The sequence below is a fragment of the Pelophylax lessonae genome (assembly GCF_965119305.1).
Source record: "Pelophylax lessonae genome assembly, chromosome: 3".
Lineage (NCBI taxonomy): Eukaryota > Metazoa > Chordata > Amphibia > Anura > Ranidae > Pelophylax > Pelophylax lessonae.
The window spans coordinates 307599349-307626103 of NC_138770.1; the positions used below are offsets into that span (position 1 = coordinate 307599349).

Below are 26755 nucleotides of genomic sequence, written 5' to 3' on the forward strand. Positions count from 1 at the left end.
TTCTTAATCTGTTTACACATGCTTTTTTTTACTCTTTTGCTAATACAAGGAGTCAAAACTATAAGGTGAGTTTGGTGTGGAATCCATGTGATTCATTTTTCTTGGAGGAGAAACATTTTGGAGCACCTCTTTATTTCTGTCTTGGAAGCACTTTTTTATATAAAATTGGAACTTACGCCTCAGCATGGTCACTAATGTGCAGACTTTCTTTTTATCTTTAGTTGCTGTTACAGTTTATAACCCTTTGGTTTTCACAGTGGTTATCACATTTTGTATTAAGAGAGGTAGCACTGTAACCTTTACAACTGTGGGGATTAATATTAAATAACTTTATGTGTTATTACACAGAATAACAGCTGCAACCACAATTACTAATCATGTTTTACATTTTTATTGTTTATTTGATATTTTTTTTAATTTCTCACACATATTTTTGTTTGGTGTTAGATTACTGACATCTTAACCATAGCGCAGGTACTTTTTGCAAGATATCTATTCTCTAACATTACTGGAGAGGTTCGATTTGAGGGAGGCATAGCTAGAATGATCATATAGAGTCTGAGATTTTAAAACAGTACTCACATTTTTATTTCACCTCTACAGCATATTATTGCAATACAGTATTATAAATAGGACAGTATCCTTACAAATATTCATAGCAGCAGCGTTTTTTTAAATTTCAACGTCATTAGATAAACTAAGAAGGAGAGACTGACTGAAAAACTGCAAATATATAGTGAAAAAGGAGGATAGTCTAAGGATCTGATCTTTGATTTTTAAATAACTAAAATCTGTGCATTTATAGTCTGATGCCTTAAAAGCAATGCCTCTCTTTTTTTCTATTTTTATCAGGCAACATGTAACTTTTATCAGGTCTTTTCATTTAATACTAGGTTCATGTGTTCAATTCCTACCAAGGATGTAATTTGCTCTCTTGGTCAAACATTTGGTACAAACAAAATGTGAAATTGTAGCCAATATCACAGCTCATATGATAAAAAAGACACCAAACGATGCTGTATGAACCTGCAATCACACTTGAACAGAGCATATTTGTCATTTTGAATCATTTTTTTCAGGGGTTCTTAAGCGGATTGAGCTGCATTCACAAACAAATCGGCATAACTCTGCCTGTGATTCCAAATTGCAGCAAAAGGAGCGATACGCATTTGGCCATTATTTTTAATGGTACCCCAAATGCAGTGTGATTCTGTTGCGACTGTCGTGCAATAGAATCATGCGGCAAAACACGCCTTTAAAAATCACTCTAATCTTGTTGCCCAAAAAGATGCAGGGGCTTCTTTTGAGTGGCAAATGCGCATAAGGCAGCGCTTTGAAGTGAATAGACTGCCCTGTGCGCAACACGTGAAATCACACAAAGCATTGGTCAAAACAAACTCTGTGAGCAGGAATGCTCATTCCCGCTATGTGATATGTGAATGAGCCTTACAGATGTATTACAGGCATTTTACAGATGTTTTTGCATGTGTATCAAGCCTCGAGAGTTTTTTTTACTGGGCTGAGCAAGGGAGGACTGCAATTCTTTATGAGAAGAGGAATTCTTCAGTCATAAAACAAGAGCAAAAACGTGTGTATCACTGTGTGTTTCTTTTAAAGTCTATGGAATCAAACATGCTTGAATGTACAAAAAAGCGTGTGTATTTTTTAAGGAGTAGGGAGTAGAGCATAGGGCAACTGAGTGTACAAGTGTGTACAGGCACATTTAGAAAAAATGGGATTCTATATAGTCAGGCATGGTAAGGCATAATCAGCCAAAGGGAAATAAACAGAAAAAAACTCAAGAGTGAATAGAGGATAAAGCATACATTTGTACACATCTTATCTAAGATTTTCTCTTACCTATATGAACATCCACTATATATTTCTCTAATCTCTACAAGATTTGTAAATTGCATATTCATGAAGTCAATAGACAATTTAAAAAAGCAAATACAAAGAAAATGTTTTTCTTCAGAATAACACTTTTCAATTAGCAAAGAACAAGTTCTTTCTTGAAAATGCTATATTATAAAAGAACTAAGTTTGCTAAAGTCTAAAAATATTTTTAAAACTGGAAAACAGTGTGAAAATATATATTATGTTTACACATACTTAGTGTGACCACTGTTGTGTTGGCTTCTCCTAGTACACCTGTTCCAGCAACAGCTCTAATCATGACTGTGTATTGGTTTCCAGGAGTTAGGCCTTGGATAGAGTATGATGGTAAAGTGACTTCTGAGGAGTTGATAGGTATATCTCGTGTAACCTCAATCCGATAGTAACTGTAATTGCCATCCGGAGGGAGCCAACTTAGATCGAAAGAGTTGGTGGTCAGATTGCCAACCTTGACATCCCTAACCATTTCAGGCCCTGTGAAAATGAACATATTTATCATATATCAAAACCGCATGCTGAAAGGATAAGCGATTTTACAATTTCTTTTAGAAGGCTAAAATATTTTGTACACAGCAAAAAAAAAAGCAGTAATATATATGTAGCAATACTATATACTAATACTATATATTTAACAATATAATATATTACTGTATTATACTGATAGCTAAAAATTTCTTGGCTTCACAAGCTCTTTGGATCAAACTGACTTTAAAAAGATTATCCTTATATAAGGAACATATCGGGAAATACCTGTACAAAGGGAAAGCCAAATCATCAATATTTGCAGCCTAAAGCCAGCCATATATATAGATCGAATTACAGCTGGCTCAGCTGGGACCGGCCAAGTTTCGATCCATGTCTGGACAGAGTGGTTGTTCTACTTATCAATCTTCTTCTACAACCACCCTGTTGGATTTAGATCAGCATCTAGATCATCTAGAACAGCATATTCTGATGGTGGGGAAGTCTCCCTGCCATCAGAATACAGGATTTCCCCCATCCACCTTGAATGTGTGGATGGAATCAAGTAAATATCATTCATTCAACCTAAATCTATGGGCTGCCCTAAACTGATATTAAACCTAAAAGCAAATATGTAGTATAGTGCAGCTTACCAATTCTTAGGTTTGATGGCTGCATTCATTTTTTTTTTTTTTTTAATTTTCACCTGGTGATCTGACCAGTAAGTCTGCTGTTTTTGTAAAGAACAAACTCTCCTGCAGCTGTAGCAGTTACAAGGATGAGAAAAAGCAATTTACCACAGTCAGGGGTGCTTACCATTTTCAGATTTTATTTATTCATGTTAAACTTTTATCCCCAACCCGAAAAAAAAAAAAAAAATGCTTATAAAGTGTTAGCTAAAGTTTGGCTTCAATTTGTTACTGTGTATAAATCTGCTAGTTCATCCAACACTCCCCGCCCCCTAGACTGACGATGGTGCTGTCCAAAGGTGCCCAAACGCTTATTCATCCAGATTGGGGGCACTCTAATACAGGATGTGTTACTAATCAGATCACCAGGTGAAAACAGAGGGAAAAAAGCCTAAAAAAAAGAAAACAAATTCATTCACCACATCAAAGATGCAATGCATTACACTTTTGGGTTTGGGTTTATTGCCTCTTTATAAGGTCACTAAACTCAATTTACATTATATTCAAAATCTGTACTTCTTTAAAAAATAAAAATAAAAATTATGAAATAAACATATTTTTAGTTCCAACAGCCATTATGTTATGCTTTTGTAACAACATACTTATACTGAACAGTGCCTTGAAAAGTTTTTACTTACGAGTATACAGAGTAATCTCTTTTCCATAACCATACAAAATGTTGTTGTTTATATAAGCAGAAATATGGATCAAATAGAAGTTTCCAGCTGTCAGATTATTAATATACACTTGAGTGGTATTTACTGTCAAATTGCTGGATGGTTTTCCATAGACAGAAATCCTATAAGATGAATTCACCCCAGCATATGGATCCCAGCTTAACCAGACAGTTGTAGTGGAAATAATGGTTCCATTGATGAGGTCTGAGACTGCAAAAGAACATTTATGTTTGAAAATATATAGAATAATTATACAGTACACTGCTTACAATGCCATTATCAGGTAAACCAATCATTTACAAAACATATACTGTACCTCACATACCAATCTGGGCCTGAGTAAGGCCAGACGCTGGAATATTTTGGTAAGGCTAATAGGGCATGTCTCTAACTATTACATACAGTATCTCACAAAAGTGAGTACACTCTTGACATGTTTGTAAGTATTTTATTTTATCTTTTCATGTGACAACACTGAAGAAATGACACTTTGCTACAATGTAAAGTAGTAAGTGTACAGCTTGTATAACAGTGTAAATTTGCTGTCCCTTCAAAATAACTCAACACACAGCCATTATTGTCCAAACTGCTGGCAACAAAAGTAAGTACTGGAACACTGTTTACTTATTAAACACTGACAAAGTTGTTAAGAAGATATTTATGATTGAATGGACGTTATTAATATATTGTTTGAAGGATAAAGCAAAAAATTGTGAAGGGCATATACACTGTATATTGTACATTGTGTTTATGACTTATGATTTGCTTATTGTTTTTTTTTGTTTTGTTTTTTTTGCAACCAAATGGTTACACAGGTGTATAGCATAAAATTAAAATACCATCAAAAGGTAATTTATTTCAGTAATTTATTTCTTTTAATTTTGATGATTATGGCTGACAGCTAGTAAACCACAAAAAAATCAGTATATATTACATAAGGCCAATAAAAAAAAAAAGGATTTTTAATACAAAAATGATGGCTTACTGAAAAGTATGTCCATGTACATCACTGACTGTGGATGTTGCAAATGTTGCATTTCATTTAGAAATCAAGGTCTCAGAGCCTAGAGAAAGAGTAGAGAGGCACAGAATCCAAGTTTCATGAGGTCCAGTGTTAAGTTTCCACAGTCAGTGATGATTTGGAGAGCCATGTCATCTGCTGGTGTTAGTCCACTGTATTTTATCAAGTCCAAAGTCAGCTAATCTACCAGGAAATTCTACAGCACTTCATGCTTCCCCCTGCTGGCAAGCTTTATGGAGATGCTGATTTCAATTTCCAGCAGGACTTTGCACCTACCCACACTGCCAAAAGTAGCAATACCTGATTTAATGATCATAGTATCACTGTGCTTGATTGGCCAGCAAACTCACCTGACCTAAACCCCATAGAGAATCTGTGGGGTATTGTCAAGAGGCAGATGAGAAACACCAGACCCAACAATGCAGATGAGCTGAAAGCCACTATTGAAGAAACCTGGGCTTCCATCACACCTCAGCAGTGCCACAGGCTGATTGCATGCATGCCACACCGCATTGATGCAGTAATTCATGCAAAAGGACCCCTGACCAAGTATTGAGTGCATATTATACTGTACATGGACATACTTTTCAGTAAGCCAACATTTCTGTATTAAAAATAATTTTTTTATTGGTCTTATGTAATATTCTAATTTCCTGAGATACTGAATTTTGGGTTTTCACTAGCTTTAAAGAGGTTGTAAACTTGTTTAAAATTTTTTTTTTTTTTTTTACAACCTGCAAGAGAAAGACATAATGAGCTAGTATGCATCGCATACTAGCTCATTATGAAATACTTACCTTAGAACGAGCCCCCGCCGTGCCGCTCTCTTACCTGTATGACGGGCGACATGACATGTCGCTCGTCTTCCGGGATCGCGGCATCCCGTCATCTGATTGGCCGGAGCCGCGGTGACGTCACTCCCGCGCACGCGCGCGGGAGCCGACGGTCACGGCACGGGGCTCTGAAGGAAGCGCATGCGCCAGTGACGTCACTGGCTGCATTAAAGGTAAATATCTCCTAAACGGTACATGTTTAGGAGATATTTACAGTACCTATAGGTAAGCCTTATCATAGGCTTACCTATAGGTACAACTTCCTGAGGAGGGTTTACTTCCTCTTTAAGCCATGATCATCAAAATTAAAAGAAGGAAATGCTTTTAATACATCACTCTGTGTGTAGCACATCTAAATACAGTAAAATCTGAGTTTTTGAATTGAATTACTGAAATAAGTTAACCTTTTGATGATATTCCAAATTTATTATATACACGTATATGATATCAGGCAATGATTGTAGTGTATGATCAATACCAAAACTTTGATATAATTTAATTGTGTTTATATCAAGGTTTATTTTAATGCTATTTAAGAGTTGCAAGTGGGTGTTAATATTTAAAATAGGGGGAGCAGAAACGGATTTTTTTACAGTGTGAATTCTGCAATTTGAGAATATACAGAAGAAAAGACATGAAAGAAGGAGTGCAAATTTGCATATACCCCCTCCATCAATGTGGCTTCTAAACACATGTAACAAAAAAATAGGGACACTTAGGAGGTGAGATTAAGCAGAGCCAAACTCTTATTGAGATTTGTATCAAACATCACCCTCCCATATCGCTAGATGTACTGACTGTTTACATATTATTTTTTTCCAATGTAGGTATACATTCTATTGAATTTCCTGTTCGAATTGCCCAAGTTTATCTTTATGAACACAGAGACAGGGAAAGGAGACAGGTGATTTTAGCTAAACTGAATAATGAACATCATGTCTATGGGTGCCATCTGACAGTAAAAGCAAACCCAAGACGGATACCACTCTTAGAAAGAATAGCAGTTAGCTGGTTTGGATTTTTTTGGTCGATTACTATTGTAACCCCCTCACAAAGTTTGCTGTTCCATAGGATAACCTAAACTCACTTGCTAAATGTGTATGCATAAAAAGAGAACTTTTGGTAGCTGTAATATGCCCAACAATCTAACTACTGTCTAAGGTAACCTAGGCCATCTTTGTCAATTGGCAGATATAGTCAGAGTTCATACTTAAACAACTAGAACCTACTGTTCTATCCACTCCTGGAGCTGTCCTGTAAGTATGTTACCCCCTTCCTTGCCTTGCATAGCGAACAGAAAATAAAAAGAAAGAGGCTATGTTCCAAGAGATACACCGGTACTGCTGAGTAAAGAATATGTCAGTTTTTCTTATGCTAAGATAGTTTTATGTTTTCTGAGATGTACCGTATTTTCCGGCGTATAAGACGACCCCCCTAATTTTCATCTACCGGTAATACTTATACTTAGGTTACCTTGGAGATATTATACTCGGCGTATAAGACGACCCCCCATTTTTGGGGGATTTTTTTGAGGTTCAAAAGTAGTCTTATACGCCAGAAAATACACTAGCTTCTTTTGCAAAGGATTTATTGAAGTTTTTAAAAGTTTTACAGTATACAACTCAATGTCACAATATAGTAGTGTTTAACAGAGACAAGGAGCAAACATATAGGTCTATTGTGGGCAGGGATTTTTTTCTCAGAAAAAACGTGCAGGAACTCAACCTCGACCCCTGAAAACCCCCCTCCCACTCACACACACACCCTCATAACTGCATAAAATAGTGGATGTGGTCAAATTTCACTAACAGTGGAAAGGTCCTAAAGGGGCATTAAATACCAGGAGTGCATTATGTACAGAGTGCAAAGTTCAGGGGGTAGGGGGATTTACACACATAATTTAGAGGTAGGCTGCATACAGAGTGCAGAGTTCATGGGTGCACTAAACACAGTGCAAAGTTCAGGGGTGCACTACACACAGAGTGTAGAGTTTAGCCTTCTTTTCACAGCTGCTTACCTCTGCATCCCCTATCCACATCTCACTTTTACGCCTCTTCAGCTCTGACCTCTGCACGCAACCCCCCTTCCAATGTCCTCATTTTCTCCCTCCCTCCTTAGCTCCACCATCTTCCACGTGTCTTACTTGTGTACTGTGTTAAGATGAACCACCCAGCTGGCTCTAGTACCTCCCCACAAACTGTAGGTGGCTCTGCCTCTCTCACTTGGAGGGAGATGATCCAGTGGGGGGTGTTGGAATCTGCACTGCACCCTGGTCAACTGCCTCTCCCTTGTCCCCATTCGGCACTGAGTGGGAGCTGCTCATGGGATCAGATCTGTGGGAGCTCTTGGGAGACAAGCTATCACTTGTAAATGCAGAAGCTGGCCTTCTGTGTTTAAAAGTGATAGTAGTGAGCACGGAGCTGAGCCAGAAGTGGTGGAACTGAAAAAAAATCTCTAAATGTAGGTGAGAGGTGACAGTACAAAAGAACACATAACAACTCTTCAAAAATCAACAAAGTATGTGTCAGTGAGATAAGGGCACCAAATTTATGTGGACACGTTAAGGGTCGCTATGAGCAAGACCTGCTGCTCGACGGCGAAGGTAAGTATGCATAAGTAGGGGGGGGAGGAAGAGGAAAAAAAGAGGGGGCGAGGGGCAACCTGTATGGCTCCCAAAAGAGTGTAAGAGCATATAGAGAAGGTAGAGGAGAGAAGAAAAGAAAGTGTGTGTGTGTGTGTGGGGGGGGGGGGGGAGATCCCAAAGAGTCCAAGCCTTGGCCCACAAAAAAGGGTGATCCAAGTTCAGGCCATCATTGTAGGATATCCATGGGTCGCCAGATCCTCAGGAACTTGGCATAGGTATCGTTGAGGGTTGTGATGCTGATTTGTAGCTTCAATAAACTGCCAGCGTTATGGTTTTCTGAATGAAAAACCATTCATATCAATCTGGACTTTATATTGTCTTATGCGTAGGACAGTGGATGGACATATCTGTAATTTATGCATTATTTTGGGTTTTTGCATTGATATAGACACTGGACTCTGTAAATTTGCTTTACAGGACAGAATTTTGGACATGCGGTTACTAAAAGCCAAGGATACAGAGTCTACAAAATTTAGACATGATTCTTTTGCAATAAGTATTTCAGTGTCATTGTTATAAATCAGTCAAAATAGTCATTATGGATGAAATATGTTTGAGAAACGTGTGTTAAGAGTTGCTTAAAAATGGAAAGTCACTAATGCTGGATAAAATTAAAAATATAATGATATAAGATTGCTACAGCAGCCAATCTGTGGCACTAAATAGAGTAGGCAGTTGAAAAGTTTTACCTCTTGCCGACCACCCACTACAGTATTACTGCGGCAGGGCGGCTAGGCTACGCAAAATCATGTAGATCTACGTGATTTTGTGCACGAGGTCTCGGCGGACCCGCGCTCGCGCTGTGTTTAGACACAGGGGGGGGGGGCTGGCCTCGGGAGGAGCAGCGGCGATTGCTGCCGGCCTCCTGCGATCGTCAGAGAAACTGACAGAAAACCCGCCTGCTTATGTAAACAAAGCAGGTGAGTCTTCTGTCAGACAGGCAGGGAGAGATCAGGAGTTTCTGCTAAGCTGAAACCCTGATCTTCCCCTGCCTGACACAGAGCCATTCCCCCAGACTGTCAGTAATCACATTTAGTCATACATTAACCCCTTTGATCACCCCAGTGTTAACCCCTTCCCTGCCAGTGTCATTTATACAGTAACAGTGCATATTATTTAGCACTGATTACTGTATTAATGTCACTGGTTCCCAAAAAGTGTAAAAAATGTCAGTTAGGGGCCCAATCTGTCCACCACAATGTCACAGTCAGGCTAAAAAAATGCTGATTGCCACCATTACTAATAAAAACAAAAAAATAAACAAAAATTCCAAAAATTTATCCCATAGTTTGTAAATGCTATAACTTTTGCGCAAACCAATTAAAATATGCTTTTTGGGATTTTTTTTTACCAAAAATATGTAGCAGAATACAAATTGGCCTAAACTGATGAAAAAATTTGATTTTTTAAAATGTTTTAATTGGGAATGTTTTATAGCAGAAAGTAAAAAATATGGCATTTTTTTTTTTCAAAATTGTCACTCTTTTTTTGTTTATAGCGCAAAATCTAAAAGCCGCAGAAGTGATCAAATACCACCAAAAGAAAGCTCTATTTGTGAAAAAAAATTGTTTTTGGGTACAGCATTGCACGACCTCGCACTTTTTTGTTTAAGTAACACAGTGTCGAATCGCAAAAAATGGCCTGGTCATTAAGGGGGTAAAACTTTCCGGAGCTGAAGTGGTTTAAGAGTATGTAAACCCAACACTTCATTTTTCCTGATATGTGCATGCTGCTCCATGTACTTGTATGAAAAAGTATCCTGTTCTCTTGGTATTGCTTACTTTGTGTGAAATCCCTGGTGTTCCTGCCAGCCCCTCTGTTTTCCTATTAAGAAATGACCAGACTAAGCAGGAGAATAAAGCTTAGTCAGTTCTGTAGCCGTGCTGGGAGTCAATGTGCTCTCCTCCAATGGTCAGACTTGTCCTGACACCTAACACCCCTCTGTCTTCATACAAAGCCTTTAACTCTGAAGATTAGTGTTCTGCTGCTTCTCCTCCCCAGCTTTTATGCAGCTGAGACCAGAGGGAATATTAACACTTTTAAAAAAAGGTTAAAAAAAAAAAAAAAGGTATTTATAATGTTTTGATATCTATAAGCATATGTTTTGTCTTTCATTTCTATTTTAAACTGAATGGGTTGTTTTAAAAGATGATTGTTTACTTTATTATCACTTTAAGCATTATTCTGGTAATCTTTATTTCCATACTTACGTAGTATAGAAATTTCACTGCTGTCTCCTTGTAGACCATTGCCCACAACTGCTTTGACCGTCACGGTGTACTGGTTCCCAATGGTCAGATTGGTGATAGTTGCTGATTCTGTAGTTATATAAAGATTCTGATTTGGATCTCCCCATACATCAAGCAGATAGTAACTTCTGTTTCCTTCTGGAAGCTCCCAGCTGACATCAATTGTATTGTTGTTTATCCTTGAGGCCTTAAGATTTGTGACATTGGCAGGTTCTGTAATGAAACATTTAGGTAAACCTTTGGCTGATGTACATCTGATCTGATGAAAGGTAATTGAATATACTTTCATATAATATCTTAAACTGTAAGCCTATTAAGATTGTGTTACTGTTTTGATACATACATATACAATATTATTTCCTGGTTTCTCCATAAATATGGGAAGAATTAGGCAGGATATCACAAACCAAGCTCTGACAGCTGGGGTAGTCCTACTGCTATTTGGCCACCCTTAGGAAGGTAAGTGGACAAGGCTGGAACGTGGAGTTCCATCCAAGAAAAAATCCTTTCTAGTCATCTTGTCAGACTCCTGGTTCCTGCATAATGATTGTATTTTCTACTGCCATGGTGTTGTCTGCCTGAATCCAGATCGAATGACTCTGCAGTCAGGAATAACATGTGTGAGGTTGCCAATAGCAACCCTTTTTGGTGCTGCTATGGGTTTTCTGCCTTTCTAACAATTCGCACCCTACACCAAAATGACTGCTAATGACCACCTACAAACATTATTTTTTCTTGCAGCCACTGTATAAAATCACCCTTTTAATACCGATTTACCTATTTGGGGGTTTATTGATCCTGGCTTAAAGTCAGGTTTAGTGGGCATCTCATTGAGGGACACTTATTTTGGTGTATTCTTGGTTAAAAACACACAAACTGTTACCTTTTTGTACATGTGTTGGTTTCTGATTGGTTGTTGGTACTAAAGCTCCATGTCTCATGTAAGCTCCATGTCTCATGTAAGTGAATGACTCTGTCTAGAAAAAGGAATCCCGGAGGCCCCAAAATATCAACCTGTGATGCCTGTTACTTTTTTTTTTTTTGTGAATAAAGGCCAATATTATCACTATACCACAGTGTGCTCGTGAAGACCCTTGTTTTCCTATGATTGTATTGTAGTGCAATCCACCAATTCACTACAGCACCCTACATAAACTGTGTGCGAGTCTGTAAGGGTTGCGATAGATACAATACACTATACACGGATGGATCCATACAAGAACACAAAAATGGCAATAAAACATTGTTACAACTTCTTATCTAGTGATCCTCAAACATTTTGCTTGCTTTTAACTAGCCCTTGGCAAACTATTTCTCCCAGTGAAAACATTTAGGGGGCACAAAGCTCTCTATTCACACCATTGTCGGAACACAATTCCTCCCCTTTTCACTATTGTTAGGGCGTAATTCCTCGCGTAATTCCTCATAGCGATGGGACACTATTTTTTATACTGACACCAGTGACAGGGCACTATTTCTCACAATCACACCAACAATAAGGCATAATTCCGCTCCGTGACATTGACAGGACAAAATTCCTGCCAATAACCCCACTGATGGGGTACCATTTCTTTCACTTAAACTAACAAAAGAGTACAATTCTTTGCACTGACACCATGGATGCAGTACTGTTCCTCCCATTGATGGGGCACATTTCCTCTCAAAGACACCAGTGATGGAGCACAATTCCTGCCACTGACATCATTTATTGGGCACCATTCCTCCTGAAGATGAGCCACTCACACAGGCACAATTTCTTTCCAATGGCACGATTGATGGGGCACTATGTCTCCCACTGACACCATTGAGGGAGCACAAATTCTCCCACAGACACCTGTAATGTGACACTATTCCTCCTACTGATACCAGCAATGTGTCATCATTACGATCCAATGGCATCAGTGATGGGGCATTGCTTCTCCCACTGACCACAGATTTTAGGTTATTTTTTACTCCTGGTGATCACTAACCCTTGGCCTTTTTTTACTCTAACGGAACACTGAGCCGGGAGCATTTTTGTTTAAATATCATTTATTTTTGTACCAAATGGCATGTTCATGGTTCTCCACATCACCGCCTTTAGCAATGACCAGCTATGTGCACTTCTGTCCTGGAACCAGTACATTCACTGTGACAAATTAAGAAATTGTTTTCATATAAAAGGTGAAATTATCTATCATTTTTGTCATATAACATTCCTTATACCCCTCTTTTATCATGTCCATAGGCGGCATAAAGGTTTGAGAGTTGAATTGGTTAAAATATGTTAATGGAGTGGCAGGAAAGTGTGGATATGAACAGATGGAGGAGTGTTTTCCTATAAGAGAACCTGTCACTGTGCCCTGAATGGGCAAAATCGCAGAGTTTCTTGAACCCTAAATTAAATTCTTTAAGGCAGACCCCAAGCCTCAGGATGCTTAACCTTATCGACTACAGTATTGTCTAAAAACTGTGTCAGTATTGTCTAAACTTTCAGGCTAATGCTAACCATGTTAAGCGGATATTCACCTGAACGCTAGACTTTGCAGTTGATAGCACTGACTTGTAGTGGCACCAAAAATATTGTGCCAAAAAATGTGTCCCTTACAGTGTATTGTTTAACAAAAGAGTTCACTAATACAGTAGTGTAAACACCATTTCTACACAAAACATGTAACTAAGGTTTTCGTTGAATGTGCTGGTATAATTCTGTTATATGTTTATTATTATTATTATTATTATTATTATTATTTGCTATCAGAAGGATGCACAAATATCAGAAGCCACTTTTACATAGGACCTGAATCTTGTAAAAACAAAATATGCACAACAGGTTCACAAGAAATCATTCTGCCATGGAAGCAGATTGCTTTACAGGTAAACCAATGCTGCTGTCGTTATTATTGTTTATTTCAATAACCCATTGGAAGATACAATGGAAAATATGAACTGTACAACCCAAATGTCTATGTTCCTGGCAAAAAACAAAAAACAAAATAATCATTGAAAGACTGCAAAATATGAAGCATCAAACATGCTCACTTGTATAAGTTGATGTGAATGATGTATTCCCTTTAACATCTTTACCAACAACAGCTGTGACAAAGAATGTGTAATAATTTCCAGGAGTAAGGTCTTCAATCATAAATGAAGTTATAGTTGTATTTTTCTGGTAAATTGTGTTTCCCTGGATCTCGATTAAATAAAAATCAGCATTTCCAGTTGGCTTCTCCCAGCTTAGAAATATAGCAGTGGTATAGGTGTTCAGTACAATCGGGTTTCCTACAACATCAGGTTCTGAAAAGAGAATAGTAATCCTCATGTATTTATCCATATAAGCCTTTAATGTCAATGTGACATAAAGATATCCTCTTTTTTCTTTGTCTCTTTATGCCTCATTCATCAACATAACATAAATAAAATCATACAACGTTAAGATGTGTAAATATGGATAGGAAAGTCAGGTTCTCTGCTTAGTAGATACTTAAAAAAAAAAAAACTCAGTAACATGCTAACAGTGAAAATCGCAATTCATTGCTTCATTAAAGTACTATTTTAACTAAAACATTTTTTTTTTTTTGCTTTGGACAGTGCTGGGCAGAGTTAGAATCTCTGTTAGATTTCAGATTTTGTACGTGTGTTCACTTTACTTTTGTCAGATTTTAAATGCATTATAGGGAAAAGGAAAAAACTAATTTTACTGGAGTATGAGCTGAAGAGAAATAAAATCACTTTGATTGATTCAGATAAAATATATGTCGCACAAGGGTATCACAAAAAACAAAGGATCCAACAAGGAAGTTGACAGCTTTTCAAGGTACATTTTAGGAGCTTGCACAATAATCACACCAATGCAGATAATAGCTTCCTTAGCCCCCTCTGATAAGTCCTCTGCCCTTAGACCAGAATTTCTGGGAGCAATTTACCAGCAGAAAAAATCTAAATGCTCCTAACTGCTACTATTTGCTGCTAAAAGCTGGCACAAAAGAACACTTATATGAGCATTTTTCTTCCATCATTTTTCAGGCATTTTTTTTTTTTTAGCTTATAGTGTGCATGGAGCCTAATTGTCCTTGCAAGTTATTGAGTATTCTTTGCAAAGTGAATTTTTACCACAATTTCTAAGGAATAATTGTATGCAACTTCCTTTGCAAAGTGCACAGCCTATTTGCCTCCAGTAAATGGACCCCATAGAGTTTCAACATGTAGTTCATAAATTCCACGTAAGTCTGCGAGAAGCTAGTGCTCCAAATATGTCTCTGCAAAAGAACATTGCAAAACTAAAACATTTCAGTATTTGAATATAGTGTCTGAGAAAACACTTTTTGGATGTAGACGTGTATTGTAATACACTTTATTCCTCCTTGAACAGAAGTAATTGAGTATTTTTGCATTCAAGAACTTCATCATACTTGGGTAACCTGCATGCAGACACAACAAGTCCTCGTAAAAAATCTGGTATAGTTATATGGTATTTTATAAGTTGAAATATTTGCCCAAAACCTGTACATGAAGTGTAGCATATACTGACAATAGCATATAATATCCGACAGACAGTTTGTATCAGGTGTCCAGAGGACACTGCTGTTGAGCGCTGGTCCTGTGGAAACACCATAACCCTCCTCAATTGAGAAGGATTAAGGGCTCATTTACACTGCTGCTTTTTAACTCATGCATTACAATGTGCTAAAATGCATGTGTCCGAGTTCCCCAAAAGTTCTGTAATTGTTTGATACACATAGAAGACATTTGAGGGGCTATTATTACAATTCCAGAAGAGTTTTTTTTCTGTACTTTGGATTTTTGTTTTTTTTATAGAACTGCCATTTTGGATCCGCAATAATTATTTTACAAGCTCTTTTTAAATGTACCTTGAGAAGTTAACACATTTTCCATTGCATTCTGTGTTTATTAGAATACCTTTATCTGATATATATTTTATATGAGTCAATAAAGGTCAATTTCTTTTCAAATTATACTCCAGTTAAATGACCTTTTTCTCTTTTACTGTAAATGAGTAATATGAGAAATAGTCAGTTGGAGTGAGAGACATACACATATGGGGGAATTCATAAATGGTGTCATAGACACCTTTTAGAATTCCATTAGGGCATAGTACTGATAGTGTCTGTGCTTACACCCTATTGATGTCCCTGTCACAGACAGGTACTTGAATCTTTAGGTTTCTGCATTGAGTGCAGTGCACTACTGAACTCCCTCACCGGCCATTGTACCTGCCACACTGAAAGACGCCTGCTGAGGAGTTTATAAAAGGGATGGGCAGAGCCTGAAGGAGACTTGAAAGTATAGTTCCCCATCAAATTCCGCTCCACTTTTGACTGACAGAGCACAGGAGTGGGTGGATCCTTAGCCACTATTTAGCATTCGAATCTGCCCACTGCTGTGTGCTGTCAATCAGAAGTGAAGCAGACCTGATAGGAAACTAGCCTATCAGGTCCTGCCCACTAACGAAAAGTAATTTCCCAAGTATGTGACATCAGCTCTCTCCCCAGCCTTTTTGTTTTCATTTAGTTTTTTTCTGGGGAATCTCTTGGCTAATAGATAAATGAGGTCAGGGATACAGCACTGTGTGGGAACGTGTTACAGACAGCATTTCCGCACAGGCATGGCCTTATCTGAGTACTAGCGCACCTCTGTACACCGGGGCAAAGTTGTATTTTTATCTGTGTCACAGTTGGGGAAAGTTTAACCCACTGGCTGTCCCTCTTTTACCATACAAAAAACAAAAGGTTGTGATTACCCAGAGCAGGAAGACAAAAATGGCAAAAAAACATTGGCAGAGCTTTTGTCTCAGTAGTCCCCAAACTGCAGTCCTTGCCTTTATCCCTCCCCCTGCCACTTAAGTAAAGGAGTGGAAATAGCAGTACCATGGCAATATTTGGCCAATGATTTCCGTACCATCTCTGCCCCTTCCCTTATATAGCTAAACAAAGCTCGGGGAGGGGGTCAGTGGGAGGAAGACCTAGTAGTTGAGGATAGATTAACAATAAGGGAATTTTTGGGGGGATTTTTTTTTTTTTTTTTTTAATAAAGGACTTAGGTCAAATATTGCGGTGTCTTTATTTCTAGGTTACAATTCCTTTTTTTTCTTTTTTTTTGAGTGAATGCGTGGATTACACTATCTGTGGACTCTTTTTTTCTTAATTTCTGAATTCTTTGCTTTTCAAGCTGATATCTTGAATTGTGGTTTAACCATGTTCTGGTTTCAGCACAGTCACTTTATTTTGCTAATAAGATAATGTCCCACCCACAGTCACTTTATATTTCATTGTGTATATATGATTTTTCTCGTTTTTTATGTTTATGCACGGTCACTTTATGTTGATCAATTTCTGTTGAGGGTACAACATTATTACTTCAAGTGAGCTTGTTTTGAAAGGATATCTTCTTAGTTGTTTGTTGCTCCACTTATTCGTATTGCGTCACCATTCAATTTTTGCACGGATGCGTGTTTTTTCTCTTTATTTAATATATGCTTATATACTTACTGGTGGTGACTAATATTTGTTTGGCTTCTCCTTGTACATCTATTCCAGCAATTGCCATAATCGCAACTGAGTATTGAATTCCAGGTGTAAGATCTTTTATAGAAAATGACTGTAAGTTTGTTGTGAAATTCCTGAAGAAGTTTCCTGTAACTTCAATCAGGTAGTAACTGTAATTACTTTCTGGAGGGAGCCAACTTAGATCCACAGATGTGGTGTAAGCATTATAAAACTGGAAATTTCGAACTGAACCAGGACCTGTAGGGGTTATTGAAGTACAGTATGAGAAGAAGAAGCAGTGACTTTAAAGAAACATGGAGAAAATTGTTCTAATAAACACATGTTCCAAAACATGACAGTGCTTAAGGTTGAATTTAGTCCAAGTACATAACTCAGACACAAGTTAGGTCTTTTAAAAGACTGAGTCCTAAATGCTAAAATAAATGTCATAATCCCCACTTACCACCCCCCATACCCCCTGATGTCAAACATTCTTGTATTGATGTATATAAAAATTTGTGCAACTACTTAACAGGCAGAGCGGAAAATCACTATATCACATATATTGACTTTCAATAATGAACTTAAGCCCTAAACCTAGACCTAAACCTTACATTGTTCATTATTTAGGGAACAGAATACCAGCTACTTACGTGTGTATAACGTGATCTCGCCTCCATATCCATATAGAAAAACATTTCCTTTATAGGCAGAGATCTTGATCATATAGAAGTTTCCAGAATTCAGATTTGGGATCTGTACTTGAGTGGTATTCACCGTTGTGCTGTTAACTGGATCTCCATAGATAGAAACATTGTAAACTGCACCATTAACACCATATGAATCCCAGCTCAGCCAGACAGAAGTAGTGGAAATGTTGGTAGCACATATGACATCAGACACTATAATAAAATTATAAACAGTCAGTTAAGGATCATCATGAGTTTATACTACATCTCTTGAAAAAAGGTGGTCTGTTACAAAAAAAAAGAGAAGTAAGCCTAATGCCTAATGCTAATGTGAAGCTGTGTTTAGTTTGACTATGCAATCATGTGCAGGGCAAGATCCAATTTTTTAATACCATTGCACATGCTTGGGTAATCAAATTGAAGAAAGATATATATATATATATATATATATATATATATATATATATCATTTATATAAAGTCAATTAGTATTCACTTTATTAAATAAATATGTCCTACTCTTTTAATAAATCCACCCAAAAGAATGTTATCAAAATCTCTTACTGAGCTTTTGGATACAGAACCAATACAATATCAAAATAGTTTTTGTTTAAAGTAGAACTATAGGCAAAACTTTTTTTTTTTACCTTTGATAGAGTTAGGGAGGGTTATAACCCGTCAGGTTTTTTTTTGTCATCTATGTCCCAAAGGGGAGATTTACCTTCACTTCCTGTCCCCTGGCCAAAACAGGAAGTGAGAGGAAATCCCCACAAATTAAGGGAATCCATTGGACCCCCAAGGTCACATGAACTAGTTTACGCATTGGAAAATTTCCCTCTATTACTTTTACGAGGAGAACTCAAAATGTGGGATTTTCTCTTACTTTCACTTTTAATGATAATAGGGAGATTCCCCCTCTCTATTTAACCTGTTTAGTAACAGGGGCACGGACAGTAATAAAAAACCAGACAGGTGTTCTAATCCCTCTCTACTCTATCCATAACTGAAAAAACAATTTTATCCTTTAATGTCCTATCCTAACCCTTATTCCAAACTCTAAACATCAAAGATGAATAGGTGTTTGAATACTTCTCCACTCTATCCAAAACTAAAATAAAAAATTTGCCTTTAGTAATACTTTAATAGTGCGTCTCTGTTTTTCAGCTGGATTAGTAGAGTGTAATTCAATCAATATTTTATCATTCCAGCCATATCATTAAAGCAATCTAAGATTACAACAGGTGTATAATGAATGCTCTTTGTATAAATCATACATGACCAGTAATATCTGCTTGGTGGCCTATGGGGTACTAGGGAAATTGTCCATGTTTGAAAAAATGACGCTATTGTATTATTATATTTCTATGGTATTGTATATAAAAAAATTGTGACAATCTCTTAGGATGACAAGACACCGTTGAGTGATATGTCCATTATTAAATGTCCAATTGCTTAGATGTTATACAGCCCACTTAAGAAATATACGCGAGTCAGAACTGTGAAATACAATAATCATCTGATTTTTGTTCTAAAAAAGATATGTTTTTCATACACATCATTTACTATTCAACTGAAATTAGTACTAATTTTGGTCACCAGTCAAGCAGCTATATTTCTTAAATTAAAACAACAGTGGTGCAATAAATTATTTAGTTTTATATAACATTTACCAACTTACCTATTACTAAAATCTCACTACAAGCTCCAAATGTATCACTGCCAGCAACTGTACAGACGCTCACTGTGTACAGATTCCCACTAATCAGATCAATGATTTGTGTTGATTGTTCTGTAGTCCTGAAATTCCAGGATATTGTAGTGTTGGACACGGTCACCTCATAAGAAGATGTGAAGCCTATGGAAGGAGCCTGCCAGCTCACATTTATTGCACTGTTTATCTTGGAGGCTTTTAGATCAGTTACAGGGTTAGGTTCTGAAACAAATTACATAGGTGAAAATTACAATAAATACAATTTATGATTCATGCTATTGCATTTAAAAATATTGGATGACATTTAATACAGTATTATTGCATGTTTCTACAATGGAAAACCACAAGTTATTACAAATACAAGATCATACCTCTTTTATCTTTACTGAGATAATTACAAAATGTTGCATAATATTCTGCATTTTGCTTTTAAGCCACCTGGTAGACCTTATCACAAGGATGAGGTTTGGGTTCACCACTAACATGGGTTTGAGGCAAATCCTGTCTGTAGCCCCAGCAAATTTAAGTTCTGATTCACCCAGAATAATTTTTTTAACCCATAAGGCACTGCATGGCCTCAGAACTATATCCAGCAACTTTAGAATGGCCAATAAGGGGGCTATTAGATAGGCCTGCCCCCTCAGTATTATAATGGGAGAGGGGGTAAAGAGCAGCCACAGTGTCAGTAAATTATAATCTGTTGTAGGGTAGCTGATAAATGTTATAGAGAGAGATTAGGGTCATAAGGGAAACTGCCTTTTATTCTGATTGCTAGCTCTTTGGGCTCTTTGGCCAATAAACCCCTTTTATTGCTAAATTAGTGTACATACAAACAAAAATCCTACACCAAGTTGCGCATAAAGTAATACAAACAAATACAATAAATAAATATGTGCCTGTTTACATTTCCATAAACATTATATCATGAATTCCGTGAAAAGAATATGCAAAATAGAAATAATTATAAAGTCCCTCAATGTGCTGAAAACACTCGTGCCAACTGTGAAGAAATCGTGGTTATGATCCTCTCAGTAATCCGAGTCCCATGTGCACTATCCAGCTGTGGCTCTTTGAGTAAAAATCAAGCACCTTATAGATTCCTCCACCAATGTGCCACACACCACTCCCAATGGTTAAACTCTTACCAGAGATCATGGCCCCCCATTCTCATGGTGTGGGTGTATGCACTTTAAGATAACCGTAGTGTCGTAGACCACCAGGCAAGATGAATGTTGAATAATCACAGTCTCCTCTTGCACGCCAATTTTCCATCATTAAAAAATGTTCTGCTACTGGCCAATTTTAACTGATGCAAAACCTGTGGTCTCTTAATTCTCACTAAGAGTTTGACAGAAATCGGCCAATGGCAGGAAGGTTTTTCATCAGTGAGAACAGGCACAGGCACAGTCACAGCAAACTACTGGTCAAAGCTGGTCTATGACCATTTGATGAAAAAGCATTTGTTCCTCCTAAAACTACCTAAATAAAAGTTTTGAAACAGTAATAAATCAGAATGGGGTGCTGCTGCTATATGCAAGCCAAGCTAATTGTAACAGAAAAAAATAATTTCCACAGCCAGATATGCGCTGCCACTGTACACTGAGGCTGTCTATGAAAATCGCACTGTTTTGTAACACTGCATACAGCTTTAAAACATCCCCCAAGCATGTTATTGAAAGGGCTTCAAAGTTGCATGAAAGCCCCCCATCACCATCCTTTTTTTTTCATCGGTACATGTCTCCAATGGCAGTGTCCTGCTTTCAATCCTTTTTTGGCAGTAACTTTTTACTCTCTTACATGTGGGCTTGATCTTCCCCTTGTCTTCTCATTTTTTCTTTGCTATACTGCAACATTATATACATATATATGGATACATTTTACTTGCTGCTATCACTACTATGTGATGCAATCCTTTCTACTCTACATTAATTATACATTATATGTTTTGTTCCAGCAAGGGATATGATTTGTCAAGGGTTATGTTCATTCACACATCAGTAACACCTTCCCCTCATTTGTCCCCTGTTGGGGAGTGTTTGGCCCCGCTTCCTACAGCTCCCGGGTCAGACTACTTAGTCGCCGCCAGACGTTTGCTTTGTCCTCTTGTACACTGGCTCAGCCAATTTGTAAGTATGTTTTCTCCCTACATAGGGCTCTCCACAAGTTTCTATTCTTTATTGGATATTTTTCATATAATTAAATACTGATATTATGTATTTTTTAGATATACTCATCTACTCCTGAAGAGTGAGCGATTGACTCACGAAACACTCCGAGTTAGAAAGATGCATCTAGTTCACCATTGAACGTTATCACTGCTATGCGCAAGCATGTATACCAACCATCATGTCCTTTATCATGTACTGTAATTATGTCTGTATTGGCACATTCATTTGCACATTTGTTGATGTTTTTTATACTAAATAAATTTGCTACTATATCTACCCGATTACAATTGACCATTTGTGTACACCTCATTTAAAGTCCCAGGGCTATATCTTTTTTTTTTTTTTTTTGTGCATGTAAATGTAGGGATGGAGGTGTGTCACTGGCAGTACTAAACCTGTTTTTATCCTTTTTGCTCTGAACCCAGGTGGAAGACACCTATTTGCCCAATTTGGGTTTGCTACAGCTCCGGTACTATTTCCTTTCTACAACTACTTTGTGACCTATGTCCTTTATTACTTATTATGGTTTCATGAGCCATTGTGGTTAACATGCCTGCGTTAGAGCCTGCCTGGATGACCAGCACTCCCCCTGGCGGTGAGCAATGACATGTCCCAGGAGCTGCAATGTTATATGGGGGTAGGCTTGCTTCTTCCCCTTCTGTCCCCTCCTTTCCTATGGACGGGCGGGGCCACCTTTACATCGGTGCCATGTACCTGCACCTCACGCATTACGTCCGCCATTTGCAGCGTCTCGAAGACTCTGCTACAGTATGTCATCCCATATGGTTTGTGGATTAATTATACATTATATATTTTGTTCCAGCAAGGGATATGGTTTGTCAAGGGTTATGTTCATTCACACATCAGTTACACCTGCCCCTCGTGTGTCCCCTGTTGGGGAGTGTTTGGCCCCGCTTCCTTCAGCTCCCGGGTCAGACTACTTGGTCGCCGCCAGACGTTTGCTTTGTCCTCTTGTACACTAGCTCAGCCAATTTGTAAGTATGGTTTTTCCCTACATAGGGCTCTCCACAAGTTTATATTCTTTATTGGCTATTTTTCATATAATTAAATACTGATATTATGTATTTTTTAGATATACTTGTACGCATCTACTCCTGAAGAGTGAGTGATTGACTCACGAAACACGTCAAGTTAGAAAGATGCTTCTAGTTCACCATTGAATGTTATCACTGCTATGCGCAAGCATGTATACCAACCATCATGTCCTTTATCATGTACTGTAATTATGTCTGTATTGGTACATGCATTTGCACATTTGTTGATGTTTTTATACTAAATAAATTTGCTATACTATATCTACCCCAATTGACCATTTGTGTACACCTCATTTAAAGTCCCAGCGCTATATCCTTTTTTCTGTGCATGTAAATTTAGGGATGGAGGTGTGTCACTGGCAGCACTAAACCTGTTTTTGACATTTTTGCTTTTTTGGTAGCAGTTTGTCTATTATCCCTAAAAATTACCAGAATTTAACAAAAAGAAATCCAGTGGGATAAACCTCTGAGTTTGGGCTTGCAGAATTTCAATAATGATTTGCTTTTGGTAAATTGAACTTGGTCAGATTTGTTCATCCCTGTTTATGCTACTGAGTGTAAATACTGTTGTTTATGCACACAAGCAGATAGCTCATCAGCAATGACTTATCTCATAATGGACAGTTCAGTACAGAATTTCAATCAGATAACTGAGGACAAAAAGCTGTCTGTGGTCTCTGGGAATCTTAAAGTTGTTGTAAACCCTCACATATACCCAATAAAGCGAACAGCCTCAGATGATACACAGAGATTAAACAAATCCTCCTACATAGGTTTTACTTGTATATCTGCTGTCTTTCCCTTTCTACACCCTTTCAAAAGTGCAGATCATGTTAAAAATCTTTCTTAATTATTTAGCAATACTTAGGGGTGGGTGGAGATACTGCACTTACACTGTGTGAGAGCTGATTGGAGGAAAAGGACACACTCCCCTCCACATAGGCAGAGGAATGAAGGAACATGCAGAGTTACAGTATATTCTGAATAGACAAGCTCCCTGCTTATCAAGAAGAGCCTTGATGAGGCAGCGCAGCTTCAACATATGTTTTTGCTTCTTTGGGGCGATTCTGCAATATTATGTTTGCATAGAATTAAAATAAAAGTGATTACAAGCTAAAAGTGGCTCTAAAGCCAAAAGATTTTTTTTCCTTAGTGTGTTACCTTTATTAATGTATAAAACATTCCACTAGTTGTTACCCCACTCCCCTGCCCAAGTATTTACCTGGGTCTTGTATCGATCTGGCACTATGCCCATTTGCAGCATCACTGGCTCCCTCTTTCCCCTCTCACATGCTCAGAGACAGCAGTGGGGCGGTCGGCACCTGCTGCTGTCAATCAAAGTCTGGGAGGGGAGAGAAGGGGTAGGGTCTGGCAGGGTGAAGCTGCACTGCCTGTGTTTATCGATGCACACAGCGGGGCTCAGGAATGTGCCTGCAGGTGTGCCACCACAGGAAGTGGCTTCCTATAGAGGTGTACAGAGAAGAGGAAGAGCAAAGAGTTCCGGCAGGGGACCCCAGAAGAGAAGGTTTGGGGCCACTCTGTGCAATACTATAGGTAAGTATAATTTGTTTGTTACTTAAAAAAAAAAAAAAAAAAAACATATATATATAGCCTTTAAAACCACTTTAAATACTTACTTTGGTCTAATAGGCTTAATCTAACTTCCTTGAATAGGAGACCACTATTAACCCTGGTTTACTTTAAATTACTTGGTCCTAGCTATGCTTCAAGCCACCAGGGGAATTGCTAGGATTGTGAAAGACCTAGGACACCTTTGAGTACCCAAAGAAAAGGAATGAGGCAGTGTGCATAATATGCCTTCCTGAATGATGGGTGTGTCTAAATTGTGCTCACAGTGGGAAGGGTTTAAAGGGCATAGTTAAATAAAATCTGTCTAATCACCATGTCATTATACATACAAGTACAAGTGGTACTACAGCTCTGAAATGTGAAAAAAAAAAGTTGGGCGGTCATGGCACCCCACAAAAGATTCTGGACATGTGCCACAGGTACCCAGTGCTAGAGACACCCCTGTTAGCAACACAGCTATTTTTTTATTCAACAGCTTTTTATGCTGTAATTATTATTTTTTTCATGATAAATCATAAGTGTGAATAACAAATTATTATTCACTACGAAGGCTAAGTAAAGTCTTCCCACAAAAAAAGGGCATCCTACATCGTACTGTCCTCTGAATAGTGCAACATAAGTATCTATACTACATAATAGGTACAGTATATATTACACCTATATTATAGGTACAGTATAAAACACACTTATATTAAATATATTATAGGTACAGATATAATACACTTATATTATACAGTAGGTACAGTAAATAATACACCTATATTATAGTACAGTATATAGTACAGCTATATTATAGGTAAAGTATATGATGCACCTATATTATAGCACAGTAAATAGTAAAACTACACTGCTCAAAAGGGAACACTTATTAATCAGAGTATAGCATCAAGTCAATTAGACTCCTGGGATATTGATCTGGTTGGTTAAGTAGCAGAGGGGGTTGTTAATCAGTTTCAGCTGTTTTGGTGTTAATGACATTAATAACAGGGGCACTAGATGGGCAACAATGAGATGTCCTCCAAAACAGAATTGTTTTACATGTGGAGGCAACTGACATGTTTTTCCCTACTCGTGTTTTCTCACTGTTTTTCACTAATTTTGCATTTGGCTAGGGTCAGTGTCACTACTGGTAGCATGAGACAATACCTGGATCCTATAGAGGTTGCACAGGCATTCCAACTCCTCCAGGATGACACATTATTACGTGCCATTACCAGAAGGATTGCTGTTTCTTCCAGCACAGTCTCAATAGCAAGGAGGAGATTCCAGGAGACAGGCAGTTACTCTAGGAGAGCTAGACAGGGCCAAAGAAGGTCCTTAACCCATCTGCAGGATCGGTATCTCCTACTTTGTTTAAGGAGGAACAGGATGAGCACTGCCAGAGCCCTACAAAATGACCTCCAGCAGGCCACTGAAGTTAAGGTCTCTGACCAAACAATCAGAAACAGACTTCATGAGGGTGGCCTGAGGGCCAAACATCCTCTAGTGGGCCCTGTGCTTTCTGCCTGGCACCATGGAGCTCGATTGGCATTTGCTATTGAACACCAGAATTGGCCGGTCTGCCACTGGCACCCTGTGCTTTTCACAGATGAGAGCAGGTTCACCCTGAGCGCATGTGACAGACATGAAAGGGTCTGGAGAAGCCACGGAGAACATTATGCTGCCTGTAACGTTGTTCAGCATGACCGGTTTGGTGGTGGGTGAGTGATGGTCTGGGGAGGCATATCCATGGAGGGATGTACAGACACCTCTACAGGCTGGACAATAATACCTTGACTGACATTAGGTATTGGGATGAAATTTTTGGACCCATTGTCAGACCCTATGCTGGTGCAGTGGGTCCTGGGTTCCGCCTGGTGTATGATAATGCCGGTCTCATGTGGCAATAGTATGCAGCCAGTTCCTGGAGGATGAAGGAATTGATACCACTGAAAGGCTCATGGACATTATGTTTTGGTCCATCTGATGCCATCAGGTTGAACCTCAGTCTGTTCAGAAGCACAGTGATGCTCTGGTCCAGATCTGGGAGGAAAAACCCCAGGACACCATCCTTCATCCTAAGAGCATGTCCAGACGTTGTCTGGCATGCATACAAGCACGTGGGGGCCATACAAACTACTGAGTACTATTTTGAGTTGCTGCAAGGAAATTTCAGCAAAATGGAGTAGCCTGCTGCATCATTTTTTTCACTTTGATTTTGGGGGTGTCTTTGAATTCAGCCCTTTGTAGGTTTATAATTTGCATTTTTAGCAAACAATGTGACATCCTTTCGTTCCTAACACATTACCCAGTCCATATCAGTATAGATATCCAGCATGATATTTTTCCCATTGAGATCTGATGTGTTTTTTTAAAGTGTTCCTTTCATTTTTTTGAGCAGTGTATATTATAGATACAGTATATGATACACCTATATTTTAGGTACAGTATATAATACACCTATATTATAGGTACAGTATAAAACACACTTATATTATAGGTACATTATATAATAAACCTATATTATAGGTACAGTATATAATACACCCATGTTAAATACAGTATATATAGTACATCTATATTAGGTATCTTGGTTTGTTACTCAGCA

General features: G+C 38.1%; 1 protein-coding gene across 1 annotated transcript in view; it reads right to left on the reverse strand.

The window, feature by feature from the left end:
• The window catches only part of LOC309550515 (titin-like), a gene marked incomplete at its 5' end in the record, with an annotated part of 297613 nt that overhangs the window by 110777 nt on the left and 160081 nt on the right, over positions 1-26755 (reverse strand). The window contains 7 exons of the mRNA XM_082250877.1: positions 2113-2370; positions 3686-3934; positions 10433-10684; positions 13493-13747; positions 16960-17214; positions 17610-17858; positions 19323-19577. Of these exons, the coding sequence (XP_082107003.1) occupies positions 2113-2370; positions 3686-3934; positions 10433-10684; positions 13493-13747; positions 16960-17214; positions 17610-17858; positions 19323-19577 (1773 nt within the window). The remainder of the gene's footprint in view (positions 1-2112; positions 2371-3685; positions 3935-10432; positions 10685-13492; positions 13748-16959; positions 17215-17609; positions 17859-19322; positions 19578-26755) is intronic.